The 25,787-nt window shown below is 38.9% G+C and overlaps 1 protein-coding gene across 2 annotated transcripts in view; it reads left to right on the top strand.

Moving 5' to 3' along the window:
* AGBL4 (AGBL carboxypeptidase 4) overlaps positions 1-25,787 on the top strand; it is a 1,371,246-nt gene that overhangs the window by 1,057,075 nt on the left and 288,384 nt on the right. For both annotated transcript variants that reach the window (XM_057500192.1, XM_036892951.2), the window contains exon 6: positions 20,635-20,674. In XM_057500192.1, coding sequence (XP_057356175.1) covers positions 20,635-20,674 — 40 coding nt within the window. The remainder of the gene's footprint in view (positions 1-20,634; positions 20,675-25,787) is intronic.

The following is a 25,787-nucleotide window of genomic DNA, read 5'->3' as shown; positions in this document are numbered from 1 at the left end:
GAGGCACTGAACAACACACTAGAACAGATGGACCTAATAGACATCTATAGAACTCTACATCCAAAAGAAACAGGATACACATTCTTCTCAAGTGCACATGGAACATTCTCTAGAATAGACCACATACTAGGCCACAAAAAGAGCCTCAGTAAATTCCAAAAGATTGAAATTCTACCAACCAACTTTTCAGACCACAAAGGTATAAAACTAGAAATAAATTCTACAAAGAAAACAAAAAGGCTCACAAACACATGGAGGCTTAACAACATGCTCCTAAATAATCAATGGATCAACAAACAAATTAAAATATAGATCAAGGAATATATGGAAACAAATGACAACAACAACACAAAGCCCCAACTTCTGTGGGATGCAGCGAAAGCAGTCTTAAGAGGAAAGTATATAGCAATCCAGGCATACTTAAAGAAGGAAGAACAATCCCAAATGAGTAGTCTAACATCACAATTATCGAAACTGGATAAAGAAGAACAAATGAGGCCTAAAGTTAGCAGAAGGAGGGACATAATAAAGATCAGAGAAGAAATAAACAAAATTGAGAAGAATAAAACAATAGCAAAAATCAATGAAACCAAGAGCTGGTTCTTTGAGAAAATAAACAAAATAGATAAGCCTCTAGCCAAACTTATTAAGAGAAAAGGAGAATCAACAGAAATCAACAGAATCAGAAATGAGAACGGAAAAATCATGACAGACTCCACAGAAATACAAAGAATTATTAAAGACTACTATGAAAACCTATATGCCAACAAGCTGGAAAACCTAAAAGAAATGGACAACTTCCTAGAAAAATACAACCTTCCAAGACTGACCAAGGAAGAAACACAAAAGTTAAACAAACCAATTATGAGCAAAGAAATTGAAACGATAATCAAGAAACTACCCAAGAACAAAACCCCCGGGCCGGACGGATTTACGTCGGAATTTTATCAGACACACAGAGAGGACATAAAACCCATTCTCCTTAAAGTTTTCCAAAAAATAGAAGAGGAGGGAATACTCCCAAACTCATTCTATGAAGCCAACATCACCCTAATAACAAAACCAGGCAAAGACCTCACCAAAAAAGAAAATTACAGACCAATATCCCTGATAAATGTAGATGCAAAAATACTCAATAAAATATTAGCAAACCAAATTCAAAAATACATCAAAAGGATCATACACCATGACCAAGTGGGATTCATCCCAGGGATGCAAGGATGGTACAACATTCGAAAATCCATCACCATCATCCACCACATCAACAAAAAGAAAGACAAAAACCACATGATCATCTCCATAGATGCTGAAAAAGCATTTGACAAAATTCAACATCGATTCATGATAAAAACTCTCAGCAAAATGGGTATAGAGGGCAAGTACCTCAACATAATAAAGGCCATATATGATAAACCCACGGTCAACATTATACTGAACAGCGAGAAGCTGAAAGCTTTTCCTCTGAGATTGGGAACAAGACACAGATGCCCACTCTCCCCACTGTTATTTAACATAGTACTGGAGGTCCTAGCCACGGCAATCAGACAAAATAAAGAAATACAAGGAATCCAGATTGGTAAAGAAGAAGTTAAACTGTCACTATTTGCAGATGACATAATATTGTACATAAAAAACCCTAAAGACTCCACTCCAAAACTACTAGAACTGATATTGGAATACAGCAAAGTTACAGGATACAAAATTAACACACAGAAATCTGTGGCTTTCCTATACACTAACAATGAACCAATAGAAAGAGAAATCAGGAAAACAGTTCCACTCACAATTGAATCAAAAAGAATAAAATACCTAGAAATAAACCTAACCAAAGAAGTGAAAGACCTATACCCTGAAAACTATAAGACACTCTTAAGAGAAATTAAAGAGGACACTAACAAATGGAAACTCATCCCATGCTCTTGGCTAGGAAGAATTAATATAGTCAAAATGGCCATCCTGCCCAAAGCAATATACATATTTGATGCAATCCCTATCAAATTACCAACAACATTCTTCAATGAACTGGAACAAATAGTTCAAAAATTCATATGGAAACACCAAAGACCCCGAATAGCCAAAGCAATCCTGAGAAAGAAGAATAAAGTTGGGGGGATCTCACTCCCCAACTTCAAGCTCTACTACAAAGCCATAGTAATCAAGACAATTTGGTGCTGGCACAAGAACAGAGCCACAGACCAGTGGAACAGACTAGAGACTCCAGACATTAACCCAAACATATATGGTCAATTAATATTCGATAAAGGAGTCATGGACATACAATGGTGAAATGACAGTTTCTTCAACAGATGGTGCTGACAAAACTGGACAGCTACATGTAAGAGAATGAAACTGGATCACTGTCTAACACCATACACAAAAGTAAATTTGAAATGGATCAAAGACCTGAATGTAAGTCATGAAACCATAAAACTCTTAGAAAAAAACATAGGCAAAAATCTCTTGGACATAAACATGAGTGATTTCTTCATGAACATATCTCCCCAGGCAAGGAAAATAAAAGCAAAAATGAGCAAGTGGGTCTATATCCAGCTGGAAAGCTTCTGTACAGCAAAGGACACCATCAATAGAACAAAAAGGTACCCTACAGTATGGGAGAATATATTTGTAAATGACAGATCTGATAAAGACTCGACATCAAAATATATAAAGAGCTCATGCACCTCAACAAACAAAAAGCAAATAATCCAATTAAAAAATGGGCAGAGGAGCTGAACATACAGTTCTCCAAAGAAGAAATTCAGATGGCCAACAGACACATGAAAAGATGCTCCACATCTCTAGTCATCAGATAAATGCAAATTAAAACCACAATGAGATATCACCTCACACCGGTAAGGATCGCCGCCATCCAAAAGACAAACAAGAACAAATGTTGGCGAGGTTGTGGAGAAAGGGAAACCCTCCTACACTGCTGGTGGGAATGTAAATTAGTTCAACCATTGTGGAAAGCAGTATGGAGGTTCCTCGAAAATGCTCAAAATAGACTGACCATTTGACCCAGGAATGCCACTTCTAGGAATTTACCCTAAGAATGCAGCACTCCAGTTTGAAAAAGACAGATGCTCCCCTATATTTATCACAGCACTATTTACAATAGCCAAGAAATGGAAGCAACCTAAGTGTCCATCAGTAGATAAATGGATAAAGAATATGTGGTACATATACACAATGGAGTATTATTCAGGCATAAGAAAAAAACAAATCCTACAATTTGCGACAACATGGATGGAGCTAGAGGGTATTATGCTCAGTGAAATAAGCCAGGTGGAGAAAGACAAGTACCAAATGATTTCATTCATCTGTGGAGTATAAGAACAAAGGAAAAACTGAAGGAACAAAATAGCAGCAGAATCACAGAACCCAAGAAGGGACTAACAGTTACCAAAGGGAAAGGGACTGGGGAGGATGGGAGGGTAGGGAGGGATAAGAGTGGAGAAGAAGAAATGGGGTATTATGATTAGCATATATAAGGTGGGGGTTGGGGGAAAGGGGAAGGCTGTGCAACACAGAGAAGACAAGTAGTGATTCTACAGCATCTTACTACGCTGATGGACAGTGACTATAATGGGCTTTGTGGGGGGGACTTGGTGTAGGGGAGAGCCTAGTAAACATAATGTTCTTCATGTAATTGTAGATTAATGATAACAAAATAAATAAATAAATAAATATATATAACTTAAGGGGCCTGTAGGACATCATAAAGCAGAATAATAGTCACATCAGTGGGGTCCCAGAAGGAGAAGAGAGACAGACGGGCAGAAAACTCACTTTAAGAAACAATGGCTAAAAACTACCCCAACCTAAGGAAGGAAACAGACATCCAAGTCCAGGAAGCCCAGGGAGTTCCAAATAAGATCAGCCTGAAGAGACACACAGCGAGACACATTATAATCAAAATGGTCAAAGTTAAAGATAGAAAGAGAATCTTAAAAGAAGCAAGAGTAAAACAAATTATTATATACAAGGGAAACCCCATAAGGCTATCAGCAGATTTCTCAGCAGAAATTTTGCAAGCTGGAATAGAGTGGAATGACATATTCAAAGTGCTGGAAGGAAGAACCTTCTAACCAAGAATACTCTATCCTGCATGGTTACCACTCAGAATTGAAGGGGAGATGAAGAATTCTCCAGACAAGCAAAAACTAAGGAGTTCATCACTAGTAACCCAGCCTTACAAGAAATGTTAAAGGGACTTCTTTCTCTAAGCTGAAAAGAAATGGCACTAATTAATAACAAGGAAACATACATAAGTAAAAATCTCACTATAAAAGGTAAATATATAGTAAAGATAGTAGATCAATCACTTACAAAGTTACTGTCAAGGTTTAAAAAGAAAAGTAGAAAATTAATTAAAACTACCATAATTAGTTAATAAAAATGCAAAAAATGAAATGGAAAATGAGACATAAAAAACATAAAACATTGTGGGGGGAGTAAAATTAGTTTTGGAATATGTTCAAATTTAAGTTGCTATCAACTTAAAAAAGACTTGCATACATAGGATTATGTATATGAACTTCATGGTACTACAAAGCAAAATATTATAATAAAATCACAAAATAAAATGAGAAAGGAATCTAAACATAACACTAAAGAAAGTCATCTAACCACAAAGAAAGAAAAATATAAGAAAGAAATAGAAAAGAACTATAAAAAGCCAGAAAAAACAATTAAGAAAATGTCAATAAGTGTATACCTATCAATAATTACTTGAAATGTAAATGAACTAAATTCTCCAATCAAAGATATAAGTGGCTGAATGGATAAAGGAAAAAAAAAGACACATCAATACTCTGCCTATACAAGATTCACCTCCAAAGTAAAGAAAGATACACCCAGACTGAAAGCGAAAGGATCGAAAAAGATATTCCATGAAAATGGAAATGAAAAGAAATCTGGTGTAGCTAAACTCATATCAGACAAAATAGACTTTGAAATAAAGACTGTAATAAAAGACAAAGAGGGGCACTACATATGATCAAAGTGTCAATCTGGCAAAGAGTTATAATATCTATAAATAAATAGGTACCCAACACAGGAGCACCAAAATATTGAAAGAAAATATTAACAGATTTAAAGGGAGAAATTGACAGCAATATAATAATGCCCTAATATTAATTTAACACTTCACAGCAACAGATAGATCATTGAGACAGAAAATCAATAAGGAAACCCTGGCCTTAAATGACACATTAGACCAGATGGACTTAATAGATATATACATAACATTCCATTCAAAAGCAGCAGAATACATTCTTCTCAAGTATATATAGAACATTCTCCAAGATAAATCACATGTTAGGCCACAAAATAAGTCTCAGCAAATTCAAGAAAATTATATCATATCAAGCATCTTTTCTGACCACAGCAGTTTGAAACTAGAAATCAATTACAAGAAGGAAACTGGAGAAACTACCAATAAGTGGATATAAACAACAATTTACTGATCAACTACAGTGTCATAGAAAAAAATCAGAGGAGAAATCAAAAGTATCTAGAAACAAATGAAAACAGATCTACGACATACCAAAATCTATAGGATGCAGCAAAAAGTGGTTCCAAGAGGGAAATTCATAGGAACACAGCCTTATCTCAAGAAACAAGAGAAATCTCAAGTAAATAATTTAACTTTACACCTAAAGGAACTACAAAAATAAGAAAAAACAAGGCCAAAAGTTAGAAGGAAGGAAATAATAAGATCAAAGTGGAAATAAATGAAATAAAGACTAAAAAGACAATAGAGAAAAATCAATGAAATCAAGATCTGATTCTCTGAAAAGATAAACAAAATTGTCAAATCTTTAGCTTGACTCACAAATAAAAAAGAGCAGACTTGAGTAAATAAAATCAGAAATAAAATAAAAGAGAATTTACAACTGATGCCACAGAAATATAAGGATCATAAGAGACTACTATGAATAACACACCAACAATTTGAACAACCTAGAAAAAAATGGATAAATTCCTAGAAACCTACAATCTTCCAAGATGAATCAAGAAGAAATAAAAAATCTAAACAGACCAATTATTAGTAAGGTGGTTGAATCAGTAATCAAAAATTCCCCAACAAACAAAATTCCAGGATCAGATGGTATGGTATCACTGGTGAATTCTATCAAACAATCAAAGAAGAGTTAACACCTATTCTTCTCAAACTCTTCCAAAAAAAATGAAGAGGAGGGAATGCTTTCAAACTCATTTTATGATACCATTGTTACTGAGATATCAAAACCAGATAAGGACACCACAAAAAAGAAACAAGCCAATATTTCTAATGAACATAGATGCAAAAATCCTCAACAAAATATTAGAAAACCTAACTTGACAATACATTAAAAAGGGTCATACACCGTGATCAAGTGGGATTTATTTCAGTATGCAAGAATGATTCAACATTCACAAATTAACCAATGTGATACAGCAGATTAACAAAATTAAAGATAAAAGTGATATGGATATTTCAATAGATGCAGAAAGAGCACTTGATAAAATAAATATCTATTTATGATAAAACTCTCAACAAAGTGGGTGTAAAGGAAACATACCTCACCATAATAAAGGCCATACATGACAAACTCACAGCTGATATCATACTCAACAGTGAAAAGATGAAAGCTTTTCCTCTAAGAAACAGGAATAAAACAAGTATTCACCCCCTCCCCACCCCACTTTATTCAACATAGTATTGGAAGTCCTGGCCAAAGCATTTAGGCAAGAAAAAAAATAATAAAAAGCATACAAATTGGAAAGGAAAAAATAAAGCTGTCACTACTGGAAGGTGACATGATACTATATATAGGAACCTCTAAAGACTGTTAGAACTAATAAATAAATGCAGTAAAGTTGTAGGATATAAAATTAATGCACAAAAGCCTGTTGTACTTCTGTATGCTAGTAAGGCACTATCAAAAAGAGAAATCAAGAAAAAAATTCCATTTACAATGGCATCCAAAAGAGTAAAATACCTAGAAATAAACGTAACCAAGGAGGTGAAAGATATAAGACACTGATGAAAGAAACTGAAGAAAACAGAAATAAATGGAAAGATATTCCATGCTCATGGATTGGAACAATTTATATTGTTATGTCTCCATACTATCCAAAGCAATCTACAGATTCATTGCAATCCCTATGAGAATTCCAGTGGCATTTTTCACAGAACAAGAACAAATAATACTAAAAGTTAAATGGAACCATAGAACACCCCAAATAGCCAAAACAATCTTGAGAAAGAAGATCAAAGACAGAGGTATCACATTCCCTGATTGCAAACTATACCTCAAAATTGTAGTAATCAAAACAGTATGATGTTGGCATTAAAATCACAAAGATCAATGGAAAAGAATAGAGAGTCCAGAAATAAACCTACATATATATGATCAATTAATGTGTGACAAAGGAGGCAAGAATATACAATGGGGAAAAGGCAGTCTCCTTAATAAATGGTAGTGGGAAAACCGGACATGCAAAAAAGTGAAACTAGACCACTGTGTTACACTTTCATATTAAAAAATTAAGTCAAAATAGACTAAAGACTTGAATATAAGATCTGGAGCCATGTAACTCCTAGAAGAAAACATAGGCAGTAAGCTCTTTGACATCAGTTTTAACGATGTGGGTTTTTTTTTATTCCAATGGCAAGAGAAACAAAAGTAAAAATAAACAAGTGAGACTACATCAAACCAAAAAGCTTTCTGCAAAGCAAAGCAAACCATCAAAACAAAAAAAAAAACATACTGAATGGGAGAAGATATTTTCAAATCTTAAATCTGATAAGTGGACTTAATCCAAAATAAATAAAAACTCATACAATTCAACACCAAAAAAATAAACATTCAGATTAAAAAATTGGCAGAGTACCTGGATAGACGTATTTCTAAAGAAGACATGCCAATGGCCAGCAGACCATGAAAAGGTGCTCAACATCACTAATCATCAGGGAAATACAAATCAAAACCACAATGAGCTATCACCTTACACCTGCCAAAATGGTCATTATCAAAAAGACAAAGTATAATAAGTGTTGGCCAGAATGTGGATAAAAGAGAAACTTGTGCAGTGTTGATGAGAATGTAAATTGGTGCAGCCACTATGGAAAACAGTATGAGGTTCCTCAAAAAATTAAAAATAAGACTACCATATAATCCAGCTATTCCACAACTAGGTATTTAGCCAAAGAAAACAGTAACACTAATTTCAAAAGATATATGCATCACTATGTTCTTTGCAACATTATTTACAATAGCCAAGATACAGAAGCAACGAAAGTGTCCATCAGTGGATGAATGGATAAAGAAGTGGTTTAAATACAATGGAATATTATTCAGGCACAAAAAAAGAATGAAACCTTGCCATTTATGTCAACATGGACAGTCCTTTAGGGTATTCTGCTAAATTAGGCAGAGATAGACAAATGTGCTCTGATTTCACTTTTTTGTGGTATCTAAAAAACCAAACTAACAAACAGCAAAACAAAACGCATACTCATAGATACAGTGAAAAGATTGGTGGATTCCAGAGAGGAGGACATTTGGGGAGGGAGTGAAATGGGTCAAGAAGTACAAGCTTCCAGTTGTAAAATAAATAAGTCATGGGAATATAATATACCGCATGAGAAACACAGTCAATAATACTGTATTTACTTTGTATGGTGACAGACGGTAACTGGACTATTGTGGTGACCATTTTGCAATGTACACAAATGTCAAATCATTATTTGAACAACCAAAACTAATGTAATACTGCATGTCAGGTATACTTCAGTTTAAAGAAGAATATACAAAGTAGAAAAATCATATCTATGACATGACTACACGTTTGTGTTTTATATATAATTATTACTCATGCATTACAAGCACAGATACTTAGATAAAGACTAGAAAACAGCATGGAAAATGGAATTGGCTGTTGAGATATTGAGATTTTTGTATTTTGTATTTTAATATCATTAATATCATTTTTAATAGTATTATGTACTACAGAAGTAGTATTTCTAAGGACAGGGGCTTCATAGTCAGAAACTCAGTATAAATCTTAACTCCATCACTTCCTAGTTATGTGATTTAAAGCAATCTACTTAATCTCTTTGCCCAGCAGTTTCTCATCTCTAAAGTGGGGATTAAATACCTGCATTGTGAGAGGTTGTAAGGATAAAAGAGTAAACATAACTAAAAGCGCCTGTTATATAGTAGATGTTCAATTAAAGTTTTTTTTATGTCTGAACACTTTTCTAGAAAGGATTTACAAAGATACATGTATATAAAAAGTTGAAATACATTAAAAATAGGTTAGGAAAATTAGGCAAGGAAAAATAAGGGCAGTTGAATAAATATAATCCCACACACATGCTTTCCCAATCCCTGTCTATTCAAACTATAATGGGGTTTAAGAATACTCTGGCTCTATCATTCAGAAATCAGAGATGAACAATGTTTGTTTTTCAAAAGCAAAAGAAGAAAAAAAACAGGAAAAGAAAAAAAGACAGAAAAAGACATTTTCCCCACCCACTCTACTCCTAAACACACACACACACACACACACACACACACCTTCCTCATCAGACTTCAAGATGTGTCCCTGGAGTTCCAAGAAAATAACATTTTGGTCTTTTTTTGTAATGAACACATTTGCTTTCCCCATGTAACAAAAGGTATCATTTTGCTTTAATTATGGGTTGTGATTATGCATTGCTTTTATTTGGCAAAGATGTTTGTTTCAGGAAAATTAATTTAGACAGTTCCATTTTTCAAGCAACAATACCTTCTGTCCCAGGCATACAAAGAACAATTAGATCTGGATTCTTTCCCCACAGTCAAGCTGGCAATTTCTTATGGAAAGTCGTGGTCAATCAGTGTGGAATGGAGCGTCCAGGAGAGCTGGTCAAATGCAGAAAATAGACTTTGATGGCCTGGCACCTTTACTTCCTGCAGTATATATATCTGACATCGTGCAGAGGCATTACTCTGCCTGGGCAGGAACACAGGAACACTCACTTTCAGTGCCAGAGTTTTATTGTGAATGTCATGATATTTTTCACAGGAACTCCACAATTTCATGCAATTCAGCAAACATGACTGAGAGCCTGCTCTGTGCCAAGTACAGTGGTAGGAGCTGGAGACAGCTATCAGAGTCACGCAGCATCCTCATCCACAAGGGCTCCCAGCTACATTACTCACTGACAACTGCAACCCGCAGTGACAACGTCTGTGGCCAAAGGTGGCACAAGGTGCTAAGGGGCCTTGAGGAGGCACCTGACCCAGCCTGGGAGAGCAGAGGCTTCCAGGAGGGGATGATGTAAACCGAGAAGTCATACATACAAAAAGAGGAGAAGAAAGGCTTTCCAAGCAAGGAGTCTTAAGGAATTAAAAGTAAAAGACCTACCAGACTATGTGCTGTTTGTCCAGAGGCTATGTGTCAAGCACTAGGCTAACTGCTTTCCTAGTAGGTAGGTTGCTAAACTCATTTCAAAGTAATTAACTGACTTGCTCATGGTCACTTAGCCAGTATGTGGTATGGAAAAATTCAGATAAGGTAAATTTTTCGCTCATACAGCCAGTTAAGGGGCAAAGGGGTAGTCAGAACACACAGCATCTGGCTTCCAAGTGTTTCTGATGCATTATTTCATTCAGGCCTTCCCATGGTTCTGTGCAAAGCTGCTGTGAACTCCTTTGCACACTTGTTGAATCTGAAGAAGAATGGAAACAAAAAAGACTTTATTGAACACTCACCTGAGTGTGATAGGATCTTTACAGAAGTCAGAGTCTCCAAACTCTTCTATCTAGGTTGGGGGAAATGACCCTGATGGTCTCAATCTGAAATTTTAATGTTTTATTGAATCCTGTTTTTTATTACATCCCATAATATATTACATCTTGTAATATAGTGACATTTGTTATAAAAATTATAAGTGAAATTACATTCCTGTTTTAAAACTCTTCTTATCCCCACATTAGAGATGTGGAAATGAGAGGCAGTTTAAATAATTTGTCCAAGGGCCACACCACTCATGAGCTAGGATTTGTATTCATCATCTGTACTTTGCTCTTATCCATGCTCCAGGCCTGTGGCTTCTTGTTCTGGCTCTCGTGCTCTCATGACCACCGCATGTCACCTATCTCTGTGTTCCAGAAGCCTAATCCAAAAGCAGCACAGGAGTCAGGCCCAAATACAGCTCTGCTAGTATGTCACTGCATGTCCTGGCCCAATCCGATTGCCCACGAGGCCTCAAAACACCCTTTCTAAGGAGCCCAGGAAGAGATTTCCCTTAGACGTCAGGTCAGGAAAAGGGGAGGTTCTGTAATTCAACTCTTCTATTTTGGGGTTTTATTTGTTCCTTTTGTTTTTTCCCTCAGGACATGGGGTATCTTGTAACTGAGTTTTCCACAGTCAACTAGGTGGCTAAAAAGCTGAGAGCCAAGTTTTTACCCCACCTCTAGCAGGGGAACAGAGTATCTTAGGATGTGAATTGTGACATGGCCTTGCACCCAAGCATCTTCTAACTTCTCCTATCCTTATTTTCCTTTGTCCTCCCTGTCTTCAGTTACACTTTTTTTTTTTTTTTTGCATTTGTTCATTGTAAGCTTCTTCAAATTCCTTTTGGGAATTAGTGTTATATATTAAATAACAAAATATGAAGAAAGAAACAAAATATAGTGTTTCAGAGAGATGCCCTGAGTCTTAAGAACTGAATGTTAAGATAAAGAGACTCATCAGCCCCCAGAGAGGGTGGGTAGCCAGGGCCTCATGGCCAGCACAGATCCCTGCCCTTCGATCCTTTCTTACAACTTGGCCCCACTTTCTCAGCGAAAGATAAAACAGTTTCTGTCCTTTCGGGGCCATTTCTATTGCCACATCTTGAAGGAAGTCTGCTTGATACCTCCTCAGTTAAAAACAGTTTAATCAAGTAAGCACTATAATATTGGCGCTCAGAATAAAATCCTAACGAGATCCCTCCCCTGCCTCCACTTCCTCATGCCCCTCCCTTACTTTACTAAATGATTTGTTTTGAGGCATCTACACTTTTCTAAGCACTGGGATACAGACATAAATCCCTTCTTTCTACTCTGCTCAGGGAGGTATACAAGCCGATGGTGAGAACAATGTGGCCTGTGACTTTGAGCAGCTCCCTTCCCCTCTATGGACTCGGTTTACCTTTCTTTGAAATAAAGTCATCAGATTAGATGATCTCCAAGGCTCCTTCTTCTGGTGTCCCAGGCAGGTGTGTCACAGAATAGCCTCACTCAGGCTGGATCTTTTTGTGGCCCCATGAATAAAGAGTAATCACCGCTTTAAAGTATACATTGAAGGCCTAAAAGGCATATCTTTTAAATGCTAAACTTTGATTCTACAGAAGAAAAGTTGTGACTTACTCAGAAATATTTTTAAAAAGAGAATTTATAATCACATAGCTTGCTCTGGCAATAGCCAAAACATCTGCAACAAACTTATCAAGGCCCTGTCAGAAACCAGGTACAAGAATACAGAGATATTAAGAGTGACTAACTCCTGACCTTGGAGGAGAAGGCTGCAGGGAGGAGGTGGAAAGGGCTGAGGTAGAGGTGAGGAGGAAACAAAGACTACTATGGCAACACCTAACTGCAGTGTGACCCACTCCTAAATCAATGCTCAGATGTTATGCGTCCCAGGACCACACTGGGTGGGCATCTGTGGGCCATGTGTACATCCTCTCCAGCCTTGAGCTCCACCCTCACTTTAGATGCCATGTCTGTTCTTGCAGGTCCCCACATAGCCTCATGTCAATCTATTCTGGCATGGAATCTTCTGACTCATGACTGAAACAGCCTTCCTCCCACTGTTTCTTGATGCATGACAGGTCTTTCCTCCAGATCTGGGGAAGGTGAATTCCTCCAGCACAAGCCCCTGTTTGACTAGCTTGAGTTTTAGGATATGATATGTGTCATTGCTGTCCAGCAGGAGGGAGGGTGTCAACTCTTTGTCTATCCCTCTTTAAAAACCTGATCTAGCCTTCCATATGCAATCTTTTATGCATATTTAGACAGAACAGCTAAATCCTGTTCTTTCTGTCATGGAGCTGAGACTATAATGGGAATGACATTAATCAAATATAAACACAGGGAAATATAGAATTTCAAACTGAACACTAGGAAGGAAAAGTACAAAAGGCCACAGTTCAGTTGTAGTTTCTACTATTCTTTGTGTGTAAGAGGCTATTCCAATTGTACAGCATCACCCACGACAGTTCATATTGCAACTCTGCCTAGAAACCTGGGAATCAGCCAAGATTTTTTTCGTCATTTCTCACAACTAACAGCATAGGTTTCAGAGGCCAACAGTATAGGTTTGAATCTCTGTTTTTCCACTTAGCAGCTGTGGCCTTGGGCAAGTACCATGACCTTTAACCCTCAGCTTCTTCATTTGTAAAAAGGAGTAACGATGCCTGCCTCAGAAGGTTATGAGGATTGGACTGGCACATAGTACATGTTCAGCAAATGACAGCTGCCATGGCCATTGCTGTTATTAATCCTACTTCCAAAATGTCTTTGCTTTCCTATGCTCCTCTCCACTTCCACTTGCCCTGCTTTTGTGCAGGCTGCCAGAGGCTGAACTAATACGCTCCTTGAAGCTGCCCCAGGAATGAAAGCCACTTGCCTTGCCTGACTTTTCCAACAGCAGGAAGCTACAGGAGCAGAAACCACTTGGCAAAATCTATCGAAGCAATCTCATGTGCACAGTCTGCTAGCCCACTCTGCTTCCCACTGAATTTAACCCCCAGTCATATGATTCTGTTTCAGTTTTGAGTCATGTTCACTCTCTGAGTAAAAGGCTAATGGGTTTTTTATTAGCCTCCCAAAAGGTAGGCTGAGTTTCAGCCACTGTTCAGGTTCCCTTTGAAGGGTTTAGAGTTGGGGGAATTTCGGGGTGGCATCCAGGCATCAATCAGGTGAGGCTTGAGGAATACTTTGAACCCTGGTTATAGCACCTTTCCCCATCGTTTTTCTTTGGAGCACCTACAATAATTGAAATTAATTCATAGTGTAGGATTATTTACCTAGTGTGTCTGTCTTCTCTACTTCGCCATCAGCTATCTCTTTGAAGACGGGGTCTGTGTCTTTCTTCCCTGTCTTCAGCAACATGCCTGGCATAGAGCAGATGCTCCATTGATATTTGTTAAATTAACAAAGAAATGGAGCATCAGAAAGTGAAGGCACAGAACTACCTGGGAGAGCCGTGTTGCGCATGTTATTTAACACGAGAAGTGTGGGCGTGAGCTCAGAACCTTGGTACTGTTTTCCAGACTTTCATAGTCCCTGATCCCTTTCCTCACAGAGGTGACTGGCTCTCCTCACTCCCTCCTGCCAGGTGAGACTCGGTCTTCTTCACATGACACTGACCAACACGATTAGGCCCACCTTTATTATTTGCAGTTTGGTTCTGAAAATAATAGATAACTTTTTTATTTGTTTCCCATTTATGAAGTTATATTAAAATATAAAAACTGCTCTTTCAAATAGCATCTAAAATCATGGACATTTTTCTCACCCTCCTTGAATGCCGAGCCAAGAAATGCAATGGGATTATTAAATGATTCTAAGAAAGGAACAAATTTAATCTTAGAATGGTCAATCCTGCAGCCAGTGAAGACTCTAGAATAGAGCTCAGAAGTAGTGAGTTTAGACAGAGGCCAGTACCATGTGAAACCTTTCTAGAAGCAGGCTATGCCTGGGGTAAGGCAGGGAGGTGGCATGAGATCACTAGATGCCTAGAAAATGACTCTGACTGGGGGAGGGAATGAGCAGGGGTCGGGGGTTGCAGGAAAAGGAGGAGCTGAACTCTAAAGCCAAATGTGTGTATATGCCCTTGTGATCCCCGTTTCCAGAGGGTGGAGGTCTCCAGGTCCTCCCCAGGATGGATGGCTTCTGGAGTGAGAGAAGGCGGCTCAGGGATACTGGTGCTCTTGTTTAAATCATCTTCAGCCTCTACCGTGAAAGATTCACTTTTCCCCAAGTAGCAATCCTGCATGAAACCCAGAAAGCAAAACAGAACACATAATCAGCAACTATTTTCTTCTGCTATGCAGAACCCCACACATAAGCCAGCCCCTGAGCTCCCAGAATGCCACATCCCTTCCTCATTCTGAGAAGTAAATGCTATGCAGTCCATGACCGAAATGAAATGTCCATTTTTAACCATAGCCTCATAATTATCCATCCAGATGAAGAAGACTGAATTCTCAGTGATCCAATTCCTAGGACCCCAAAGCAGAAACAGAGAGGGTTTCGAGAAAAATCATGGGGCCAGTATGTGTGTTTGTCTAAACGGAGAGAGGGGGATGAAACTGAAGACCTCTTCTGAAGACTGATTCAGCAGGACCATGTCTAGTTGGCATCTTGGTACCACATGATGAGAAGATATTTATTGAGCGGCATCTATTGGTCAGGCTCTACTTCATTCCCTGAGAGGAGAACATAGTGAGTCCCCACACTAAGGGAGCTCACACACCAATAGAAAGGATGGGGGAGTAAATAGGCCAGGAAAGTGCAGTGTGATGGGGCTCTGATGGGGAAGGTCGGGGGGAAGGACAAGATCCAGTTCAGCCTTCACCAGTCTAAAAAGACCACAGAAGAAAAGGCATGTGAGTCAAAAGTTAAGTAACAGGTAGGAATTAGCCACGTAAAGCAGATTGGGTGCAGGACTGTTGTTCCAAGAGGGAACATGTGCAAAGGCCTAGAAGTGAGCACACAGCAAGTCTGAGGAACTGGAAGTGGTTTATCATGGCTGGAGCTCAGAGTCTAAGACAATAGGAGATAGGAGGCAGGAGCTTGGTCATGGAGGCCCATAGCAGATAAAGAGTTAGACTTTATCCTTTAGGATCCCCTTTGAGTTTTAAGATGTGCATTCTAGAAAGTTCACTGCAGCTGCCGTTGCAATATGGATGAATGGAAGAGGCAAGCCTCAAAGCTGGGAGACCAGTTAAGATGCTCTTGTAAAAGGCTGGGTGCCAGGTAGTGAGAAGCCCAAAGCATCTGAGGTAGAGCAGGGCTGGAGCCAGCACTAGAAATCCTAATGCTCGAGCAGTGCCCTCCCTACTTTGTTTGATGCCCCTGCCCTGCTGGGAATGGTTCTTCCCCTTTCCCTCAGCTTCTCCTTCCTCTTTGGCTCCTGGAAGGTAGTCTACTCTCTTTTTATGGATGGAGTACCTAATTGCCAGCTAGCATAAGTAACATGCCTAGGATAACACAGCTCAGAGATGACAGAATAAGGATTTATACCTTTGTCTGATTTTGAGTCTGGAGCTCTTTCTACAAAATTCTATAACTTCAGTGAGAGGAGGTTCAGGAATGAAGGAAAAGAGTATCTTCCAGGTTGGATATTGCCTGAAACAGTCCTCCCCATATTCAAAGGACTCTGTCTATATCCTTAGGCTGTAATAGCTGGGCTTTTCAAACTACCTCTGATGTTCTGCTGGTTAAAGCCACCTTCCCTGAAAAAGGAGATAGAAACAAAATCACAGTAGTAAGAGCAAACATATCAGTTATGACAGTAAATATAGGTGACTTAAACTTTTATACTTCAAAAAGGACTCAGCCTGGGACAAAAAATAATGAAATGTTGCACAAAATTTAAATGTACCTCATTTGTTGTGTAAATGTAATAACTGTATCTTGTGGTTGGCTGGTGTCTCAACAGCTCAGCTCTCAGTCAGCAGGTCCCGTCAGTCCACCAAACCTGCTGCCCAGCTAGCTGACTTCATTTCCTCTAATTAAAGTTATGTATTCTACCATCCAGGTCATTAGATAATATAATTTAAAAGGCCCTTATTTCTCAGTTGGTAACTAATTATAATAATTTGGTAATTCTATATGTTCAGTATGCCCCACCCATATAACTAATTGTACATTATTACTCAATTTCTACAAATCACGTGTCCTGTTTGCAAATGCCATACAGTTTCCACTGGTAATCCTAAATGACTATTCTAGGTAGACTATCTAGTAATCAACATTTTCTCTTTCATCTCATTCCTTTTATTTTGAAGGACTTTGAGGGAATTATTTGGATATTGCAATTTCTTAGGTAGAACCTTTGCACAGTGATTCTTGAACATACACTTTTATTTCTATTTACATATAGATCATGCAGATTTTGCAATGTAATCTTAGGAGGAGCAGGTTAAAACAATAGCCTACACTTATCTGCTTGGGCCACTAGGTGGTGCACACATATGTCAGTGAACTGAAGGTTAAACATGGGCTTGTGACCGGTTATGTTTAATCCATCACCACGGGAGAGCTACAGACAGTGGGAGCTGTAGGAGTCCAGGAGAAACAGTGAACCTGTGGGTAGGAGTAAAAGAAGGAAGATCTCCCAAAAGGGGTGGATAACCAGTATTGCTGGCTGCAGAGATGGTGGGAGCAAAATCAGAAAGACAAGAAACCCTAAATCTGTCACAAAAGGAGAGTCCTGCAGAGGAAGGGGCACGCTCATTTTCCATGCTGATTAAGTCCTACCTAGCAGGGTTGCTGCAGGGGGAATAATGGAATAGTTGAATCATTTCAATCAGATGACATCAAACATTCCTTCCAGGCCTTTGTGCTGGGCACTAGAGATATGGAGATGAAATGACATAGTCTTATCCTCAAGTAAGGACCTCATGGGAGAAGCAGAGAAGGAAACAGACAATTAAGATGGATTAAAAAAAAAAAAAGGTAGGTTTTACAAAACGCATTGTAAGAGCAAGGTGTGAAATATCCTGAGGAATGTAGAGAAGGGGAGGGGCTAGGTTTGGGAGTTGGCGTGCAGAGGAGACCTCATGGAAGTCTTGAGAAGTGAGGAGGGACTCCATGGAGGTCACAAGGGATGAAGCAGAGAAGACAACATGAGCAGTGGCATGGGGGTTTGAAAGGACAATATGGATTCCAGGAAGGATTCAGCTGAATTTAGCAAATGCTTACCCAGGGCTATACTGTATGCCATGGACTGAATAATAGATCTTCCAGACCCTTAAGATGCCCCTCCGCTAGTGAGGAATATACACCTGCACTGAAAATTGCAGTGTGAGAGGAGAGCTTAAAATGTAGTTACTTCTAAATTCTGACTCTGCCCTTTGAGCCCCCAGCGTCCTGGCTACAGGGATTCTCAGGGAACTCTACACCAGAAGAGGGAGCCCACAAGCACAGTAGCAGGTTTTATCTGCCTCAGAGTCACTGAAGGCATTTCAGTCTCACTCACTCGTTTTAGAGGTTTGAAGTTTGAGGCCAGAGACACATAGTAAGTTATCCAAGATACGCAGAGGAGCCAGAACACAAGCCAGGTCTGTCTACCTCCTGTCAGGTTTTCTTCCCTTTTTTTTTCCACTGGACGCTGGACACAGTCACTATTTAGAGATAGCTCTTAATTAGGAAATAGACACTTGCCAAGGATGAAAAGAACTCTCTCACCAAAAGCAATCATCACAAAGTCAACTTGATGGAAAAATAGAAGGGCACTTTGTATTCCTCCCTGATGCGTGAGGAAAGTGCCAAGCCATGCAGGTTGGCCTTGGCATAGGCAGCTTGAGCCAGGCGTACTACTGGCCTGGTTCTGTGTTTGGGAAGGAAGCCAGTCTGGCTCCAGCGTTCCTTCTAGCCCATGTATAAGGGGGTGTGTTTCATTTCAGCACAAGGATGTGTGTTCACAGTGTAGGTCATTGACATCTTGGAGTTGCATTGTTTGCTTGCAAATGTCAACTGGAATGAGTTATGAGCTGGCAGGAAAACAGGGATATGTGATTGAGAAATCCTTCAAAGGATACAGATCTGCTTTTAGGCTCATGCAGTTATTGAAGCGAGGGGTAGAGAGATCTTAAAGAGGTTTTAACTGACATAGATCAAAGTTAAATAGAGGAGGGGGTGACCACCAGGATGAGGAGATTTCAAAGCAGATCTTATGAGGAAAGGACAAATCAACTGGGAATATCTAGCCTAGAGGAAAGACACAGATCTTCTTCAGATGTCTAAACTGTTGTCATGGGATTAAGCAGCTAGAAACAGTGATGATGTCATTAGGAAGCAGCTTTTAACCCTCCTCAGGGTAGAGCTATCCAACTGATAAGAAGTAATTATTTTCCTTCAAGAACAGGGATGAAACAGAAGCAGTTCATACAACTGGTAGGGACATTGCACACAGAATTCCTGTCCTGGTGGCAGGTCAGACTCAATAACCTTTGAGCTCTAAATATCTATAACTCTATAAAAAGGGAAGAGGTAGCTTATGTAAACCAAAACTCACATGGTCTAAAATAACAATAGCAAAACTAAATGTCAATTTATTGAGCTCCTGTTAAGTATAGGTCTCATCATGATTTATGCGCATTGTCAAATTTTGGGTTTTCAAGCCTGGATTAGAACTGACTGAATTCTAATCCTGGGCCTGCCATTTAATGAAAATGTGGTCTTCGGCAGATGATTACTCCTCTCTGAACCTCATGTCCCTCCTCTGTACAATACCAACCCTGAAGGATTGCCAAGAGTATGAAAAGAAATGACCTATCAGAGTGCCTAGTACTACGCCTGGCCTGTAGTTGGCAACTCAGAAAATGAGTTGCTGCCTTCCTCTTTCTGCTTACACAGAATTTCAGGAGGCCATTCTTGGAAAAAGACAAGATAAAGAGGGAAATGCAGGTACGATGAAATATAGCAAAGGAACCACTAATGAAATACCAGGTAATCCGAAGTTTCCACAATGTGTATCGTGGAGCAATGACTGTCAAAGTAGAGTTTGTTTGGACCCCTTTAAAGAAAAAATAAATATAGATTTCTAGTACTGTTTATGGAAAATCAAGTGTAAGAAAAAGAATGAGGTTGAGTGGGGCTTAAGGAATTCTGACTTAAGTCTTTAAGATAGTTGCTCACCACTGTCCCATCCCCCACCTTCAAATCCTACTTTTCCACCCTTGGGCCTCAATGACATCCAATCCAGGACCCCAAAAGTATTCTGTGATAGGGGGCGAGCCTACGGAGAGATTAATCACCTCTGCCCTTGGGGGAGCCAAGGCCAGTTACCTCCAAACCCCAGCAGCCTCATCTATGTGGGCGCATAGGTCCCACAGATACGACTTTCTGTGAAATGTTGTGTGGTACAGAGATGAGGATTCAGTTACAGAAGGAATGGTTTTATTATCAGTAATTGAAATTGTCATAGCATTGCTGAGCAAATTCAAGAAATAAAGCAGCCCAGAAGTATCTTTATTAGAAAGGAGTATCAGGAATGTGACAATGACTTAAGAACACAAGACAAAGAGAATTGCCAAGATATCAGATACTTAACCAGTGCAGATTTTGAACAAAGAGAAATCAAGGGCCTTGTGGTCCAGAGGAATGAGCCCATAGCTTCTCCTTTAGTATATATAATACAGGTTTCACTGGAAGCCCTCTAAGGCCCTCTCATCTCTGACCATCCGAAGACAAACAAAAAGTCCACTCCCTTTGTGTCTAGGTTGCGAGGCCTCTCTGCAGAATTGTAAGCACCATGTCCTCCGCAATGCACTGTGCTCTGTGTGTCTGAACATCCCAATCGCATGTCCACCCCGACCTGCTGAGCCCTAGTCTGGCTCTGGCTGAAATCAGTGCTCTCACAATGTGTTTTCTTTCACAGCAACAGCGGCAGCTTGATCTCCTGACAATAACCAGCCCTGGTGAGTAAACGTGGCTGTTGTGCTTTGGCCTTTCCCTCATTTCCCAGAGCAATGCCTGGTTACCTGTCCAGATCCAGTTCCTGCCCTCTTCCTATGATGCCCTGGATGAGCAGCAAAGCTCCTGTACCGTGAACAACGCTTCTCCATCCTCAACCCTACAGGCAGTTTCTTTCCTCCCTCCCAGATCTGTTGATTGATTCTGAAGATGGCAGGGTTGATACTCTGAGGTTGCTGCATGACCCTAGGGCCAATGTCTCCCCAAATCACTCTGTGTGCTGCAGTGCCAAGGAATCATCCTGGCCTTCCTGAGAAATAAGTTTTAAAATCATGAGGAATGAGGAAGCTGCTGGTGGGTGGCATCAAATAAAAAGAGGATGGCTCGTGAGGAAGGACTGGTCTGGTCAAGTAGCCACCTTTGAAGGTCAGGATGGCTCTCTCATCCTTAAGGGAAAGTCAGTCCCCCAGAAAAAGCTGTGGCCATGGAATTAAAGGATTCTTTCTTTCCACTAGACCTGGCATCTAGCCTAGAGAAAGTTTGAGTAATTTAGTTTTGCCAAAGAGGTATTTTATTTTGGTTTGGGAACTGGAGGCAAAACTGGCTAACAAAAGAGATCCAAAGGGCTGATGGTACCAGCAGGGTTAGTGAGCATTCAAGCATTCAAGAGTGGATATGGTGGTTCATCCTCATCCATTCAAAACATGTCACAGCTCTGGTGACCCCCGCTGTGCTAGGCATTAACACTTTGGTTACTGGATTCTGGGGATATGGGATCTTGGGGGAGGTTTGGAGGCTCTAGGACTGGCTAATTAACAACAAATGTGGAGGTATTTCAATATTTTGGCAACCAAGATGGCTGTCCCACGCTGTCCCTGCCTTCCACCATGATTGACATGCTATATTTGATGGCCAGTTGGCTCATTTACAAAAAGACTGAGAAACTGCTCTCTGGAGGCATTCTCATAGCACAAAGATGAGTGATCTGGCCTCTGAAACTGAGATAGAAGACAGTGACTGCAAATGCATGTAGGACCCAATCAGTTCTGGTGACCTTACACCTGAAAGAGCTCTTTGAACTTGGAGCTTTAAAAGTATAAAGATGAAATAGTTTGAAAAATGTATAATCTCTTCCATAGATGGGAGCTATGTTTAACATATATATGATTAACATATACAGAGATTCCATGTCACAGGCTAACATAACTGGAGTATTACTAACAATCCCTCCTCACTAAGGTGTTGGTAAGGGATTATCTTTATCCTGTCTTGTTGGATTGTTTTCCTGGTAACTGTGTCCTGTTCTATTCCATATGTGCTGACCTGAATTTCCTGCTTGCACATCCCAGTCTCATCTGGCCACACCCTGTTATGATGCTGAAGTGTGCGTTGGAATAAGGGTTCTTGATCTGTCTTCAGTTGCTTTATAAGGAATCTTTCAGACCCTGTTAAATGCAGTTCTTTTGTCCTAGCTCTTTATGTTCCTAATTGCTAGTTTACCAATTCAAGCAGAATAGTTGTAACTACCAGTGTACTTTTGGAAAGCTTTCAAATGGTATGTTGTGGCACACTGGTGTCCTGCAAGTAGGCTATACTTGAGTGATCCTGTGAGATATACGCTTGTGAGATACCTATCCATTCAGTTCTCAGGGGCACAGGCAGGTGGAGCCCCCAGGGCGGTAGTCTCTACTCCAGTGTGCCAGACAAATATTATCCATGTGTACCTTGACTTGGGATGGTTAGAAAGTACCATTAGATCATCTGTTATCTGGATATCTCTATTCCATGTCAAAAGTACTTTTCTCTGTTGTTAGTAATGCTCTTTCCCTTTCAAAGCCATCCATCCCTATTCCCTACCTTACCAGCAGGTGCAGTAGCTAGCAGTGGGCTCACTGCCCCTCTGGGGCTGCCAACAGGAGGTACTGGAGTGCCTGTACTCCTCACCAGACTGTACTCAGCACAGAACTGCAGTCTGATGGTGCCATTCCTCCTTGGCTAAGAGCTTTTGGAAATGCTGGTTGGAAATTTGGAGGCCTTAACAATCTGTGTCGCTGTCTTTAAACTCTTATTTTGTTTAATATAAATAGTTTCAAATATACAGAAAATAATAGAAATACAATGAGCAGCCATTTATTTCCCCCCAACCAAACACTTTGGCTTCATTACATCAACAGTGTGCCATCCATGCCACAGGGTGCCCTATTTAAAAAAATGTATAGATCTAATTGAGAATTCTCTGTGCTACTACCTGATCACACATCTCTCCCTTCACCCTTTAGGTAACAACTGGAATAAATTCAATGGTTTTCCATATCTATGTATTCAAAAATATAACTGGCATAACTGGTATAATTGATATTGTTCTATAAATTCCTATAAATGATGTCATGCTATAAATATTATTCTGTGACTTTCCAACTAGTCACTATTATATTGTAGAGATTCATTCATGTATCTACACGTAGCTCTGGTTCATTTATATTAACTGCTGTATAGTATTCCACATAAGATCATATCACAATTTATGCATTTTATTGATCAGAATTTAGGCTGTTTCCAGTTTATTTTTTTGCAATTGCAGACAGTGTTCCTAAGAATATTTTTGTGCATGTCTCCTTGTGCATAAGGATGAGGATTTCTCTAGGGCATGTAACTGGGAGAAGAATTACTGATTATCTGCATCTTCACTACATAATGGCCAATTGTTTTCCAAAGTAGATAACAAATGTATAACTCCAATGTCATAGCATAAGAGTTTCCATTTCCCTGAATCCACAACACTTGGAATTGTCAGACATAAATTTTTACCAGTCATCATGATAGACATGAAATTATATCCCATTGTTTTTATAATATGTGTTTCCCTGGTTACTAGTAGGATTGAGTCTCTTTTGTATGTTTATTGTCCACTTTGGTTTCTTCTGTGATTTGACTTTTCATATCCTTTTTCCATTTCCTATTGGGTTATTTCTTTTTATTGATTTGTAGTTCTCTATTATTCTGAATAGCAATACTTTTGTCACTTATGCATTGCAAATATCTTCTCCTAGATCATGGTTGTGTGTGTGTGTGTGTGTGTGTGTGTGTGTGTTTAATGATATATTTAAAACACATAAGAGACTTCTAAAATTTGAATGTAGTTAAATTTATCAATCTCTTACTTAATGAGCTTTGCTTTGAGACTTAAGAAATCCTTTCCTACCTGGATATCATATTCTCTTGTACTTACTTCTAAGAATGCCACGTTTTGTGTCACACTTGGGTCTTTATCTCCTGGATTAATCTTTGGGTCTAATATGACTAGGGGGTTAATTATTATTTTTTGTTTACATGTGGACAACCCCTTGTCTCAGTACCATACAACAACTAGCCCATATTTTCTCCCACTTATTAGCAATTACATGCCTGTCATAGATCAGTTTTTCTATAAACCAAACCTGTTTTTTTACCTCTACTGGTTGACCACACTTACTACATTAATTCCACACTATCTTATTTTACAATAAATCTTAATTTTAATATTGTCTTTACAATTGATAGGGAGATATCTTTCTCCCTTTTCCTCTTATGGTTATCTTTTCAAAACAGTTATTTTTGTTAAGAGTAAAATTTTTTATTAAATTTTTGCCAGTTAATACATGGTATGAAGAGCACAAGGGTATGTCCTGAAAAGTAAGTCTCCTTCCCATCCCTACCTCCAATACCTCAGTTCCCATCCCTGGGTGTAACAATTGTTACCAGTTTCTTGTGTATCTTTCCATTTCCTTATTCAACAAATTGTGTATCTTTCAAATTCCATATTTATTAAGCACCTACTAGGTGTTACATGGTTGGTCTGTATCAATGAACAAAACAAAGATTCCTACCATATATGGGGTTACATTCTACAGGTCTTTCACCTCATCAATTAAATTTATTCCTAGGTATTTTATTCTTTTTGATGCAATTATAAATGAGACAGTTTTCTTAATTTCTCTTTCTGCTAGTTTGTTGTTAGTATTTAGGAACACAACAGGTTTCTGTATATTAATTTTGTATCTTACAACTTTACTGAATTCCTTTATTTATTTACTTATTCCTTAGTTTTCTGGTGGAGTGTTTAGGGTTTTTCTATATAGAGAGTTGAGTCTTTGTTTTCTATAGCCTTCTGGCTCTCTTGGAGTTAAGTCCTTCTGATTTTCAAAGCCAAATGTTATGGGTCTCATGTTCCCGGTACAGATCCCTAGGGTGAGGGATACCTGAAGTGGGGCTTGAACCCCTCACTCCTCAGGGAAAACCTCTGCACCTGTGGTATCCACCCCACTTTGTGGGAATGCACCAAGTATTCATTTCCTGACTATGTCTCTGCCCCTTCTGCCCTTCTCAGGGTGCCTTTTCCTTGGTTGGGGAGAGCTGTTCTGCTAGCCTTCCGGTCAGTCTCAGAATGAGCTGCTCTATATGTAGTTGCAGCCTTGGTGTGACCATAGGAGTATGTGATCTCAGAATCCTCCTACTCTGCCGTTTTATCTTTCTGATTTTTTTTAAATAAAATCTTATAATCTCTGTGTTGTGACAGGTGAATTTAAATTACTTTATTTATTATAATTTTTTATATATTTGGATCTATGTCTATCACCACATTTGTATTTTCTGTTTATCACTCATTTTCTTTTTGTTCTTTGTATATTTGATGCTATAGATTTTGTTTTTAACCTTACTTAATTACCCCTTACTCAAATTTACTTGGTTTCACAATTTCTTACAAAATCTATGGTGATTCAAAATTTCTCTCATCCCTTCAACCACAAAAGAGTCTTAGACAAAATTAACTTTGCTCATAATTGGGAGAAAGGATGGAGTAGTCATTGTTTGGTGCTAAGACAACAATATCCATATGTAAACATACTTTAACCACCTATTGAACACGGCCCTAGTTATTATTATTTAGACTTTCAAGTTAAACTTTTGCAAAAGAGAAAAATAATTAGCAGTAGTAGTGGTGGTGATAGTAGCAATAGTAGCAAGGGCTAACTGACTTCCTACACAGCTTATGAATTCCTGTGTTCTCCTGTTTATTGTACTCCAAGGGTTTCCTAGGTTACCTTACTGAAGTGAATTCCTTAATAACTGTTTTAGTGC

This window comes from Manis pentadactyla, chromosome 4 (assembly GCF_030020395.1).
Source record: "Manis pentadactyla isolate mManPen7 chromosome 4, mManPen7.hap1, whole genome shotgun sequence".
Taxonomy (NCBI): Eukaryota; Metazoa; Chordata; class Mammalia; order Pholidota; family Manidae; genus Manis; species Manis pentadactyla.
Note: the sequence above shows the minus strand (reverse complement) of the source record. Positions and strands in the feature narration are given on the sequence as shown.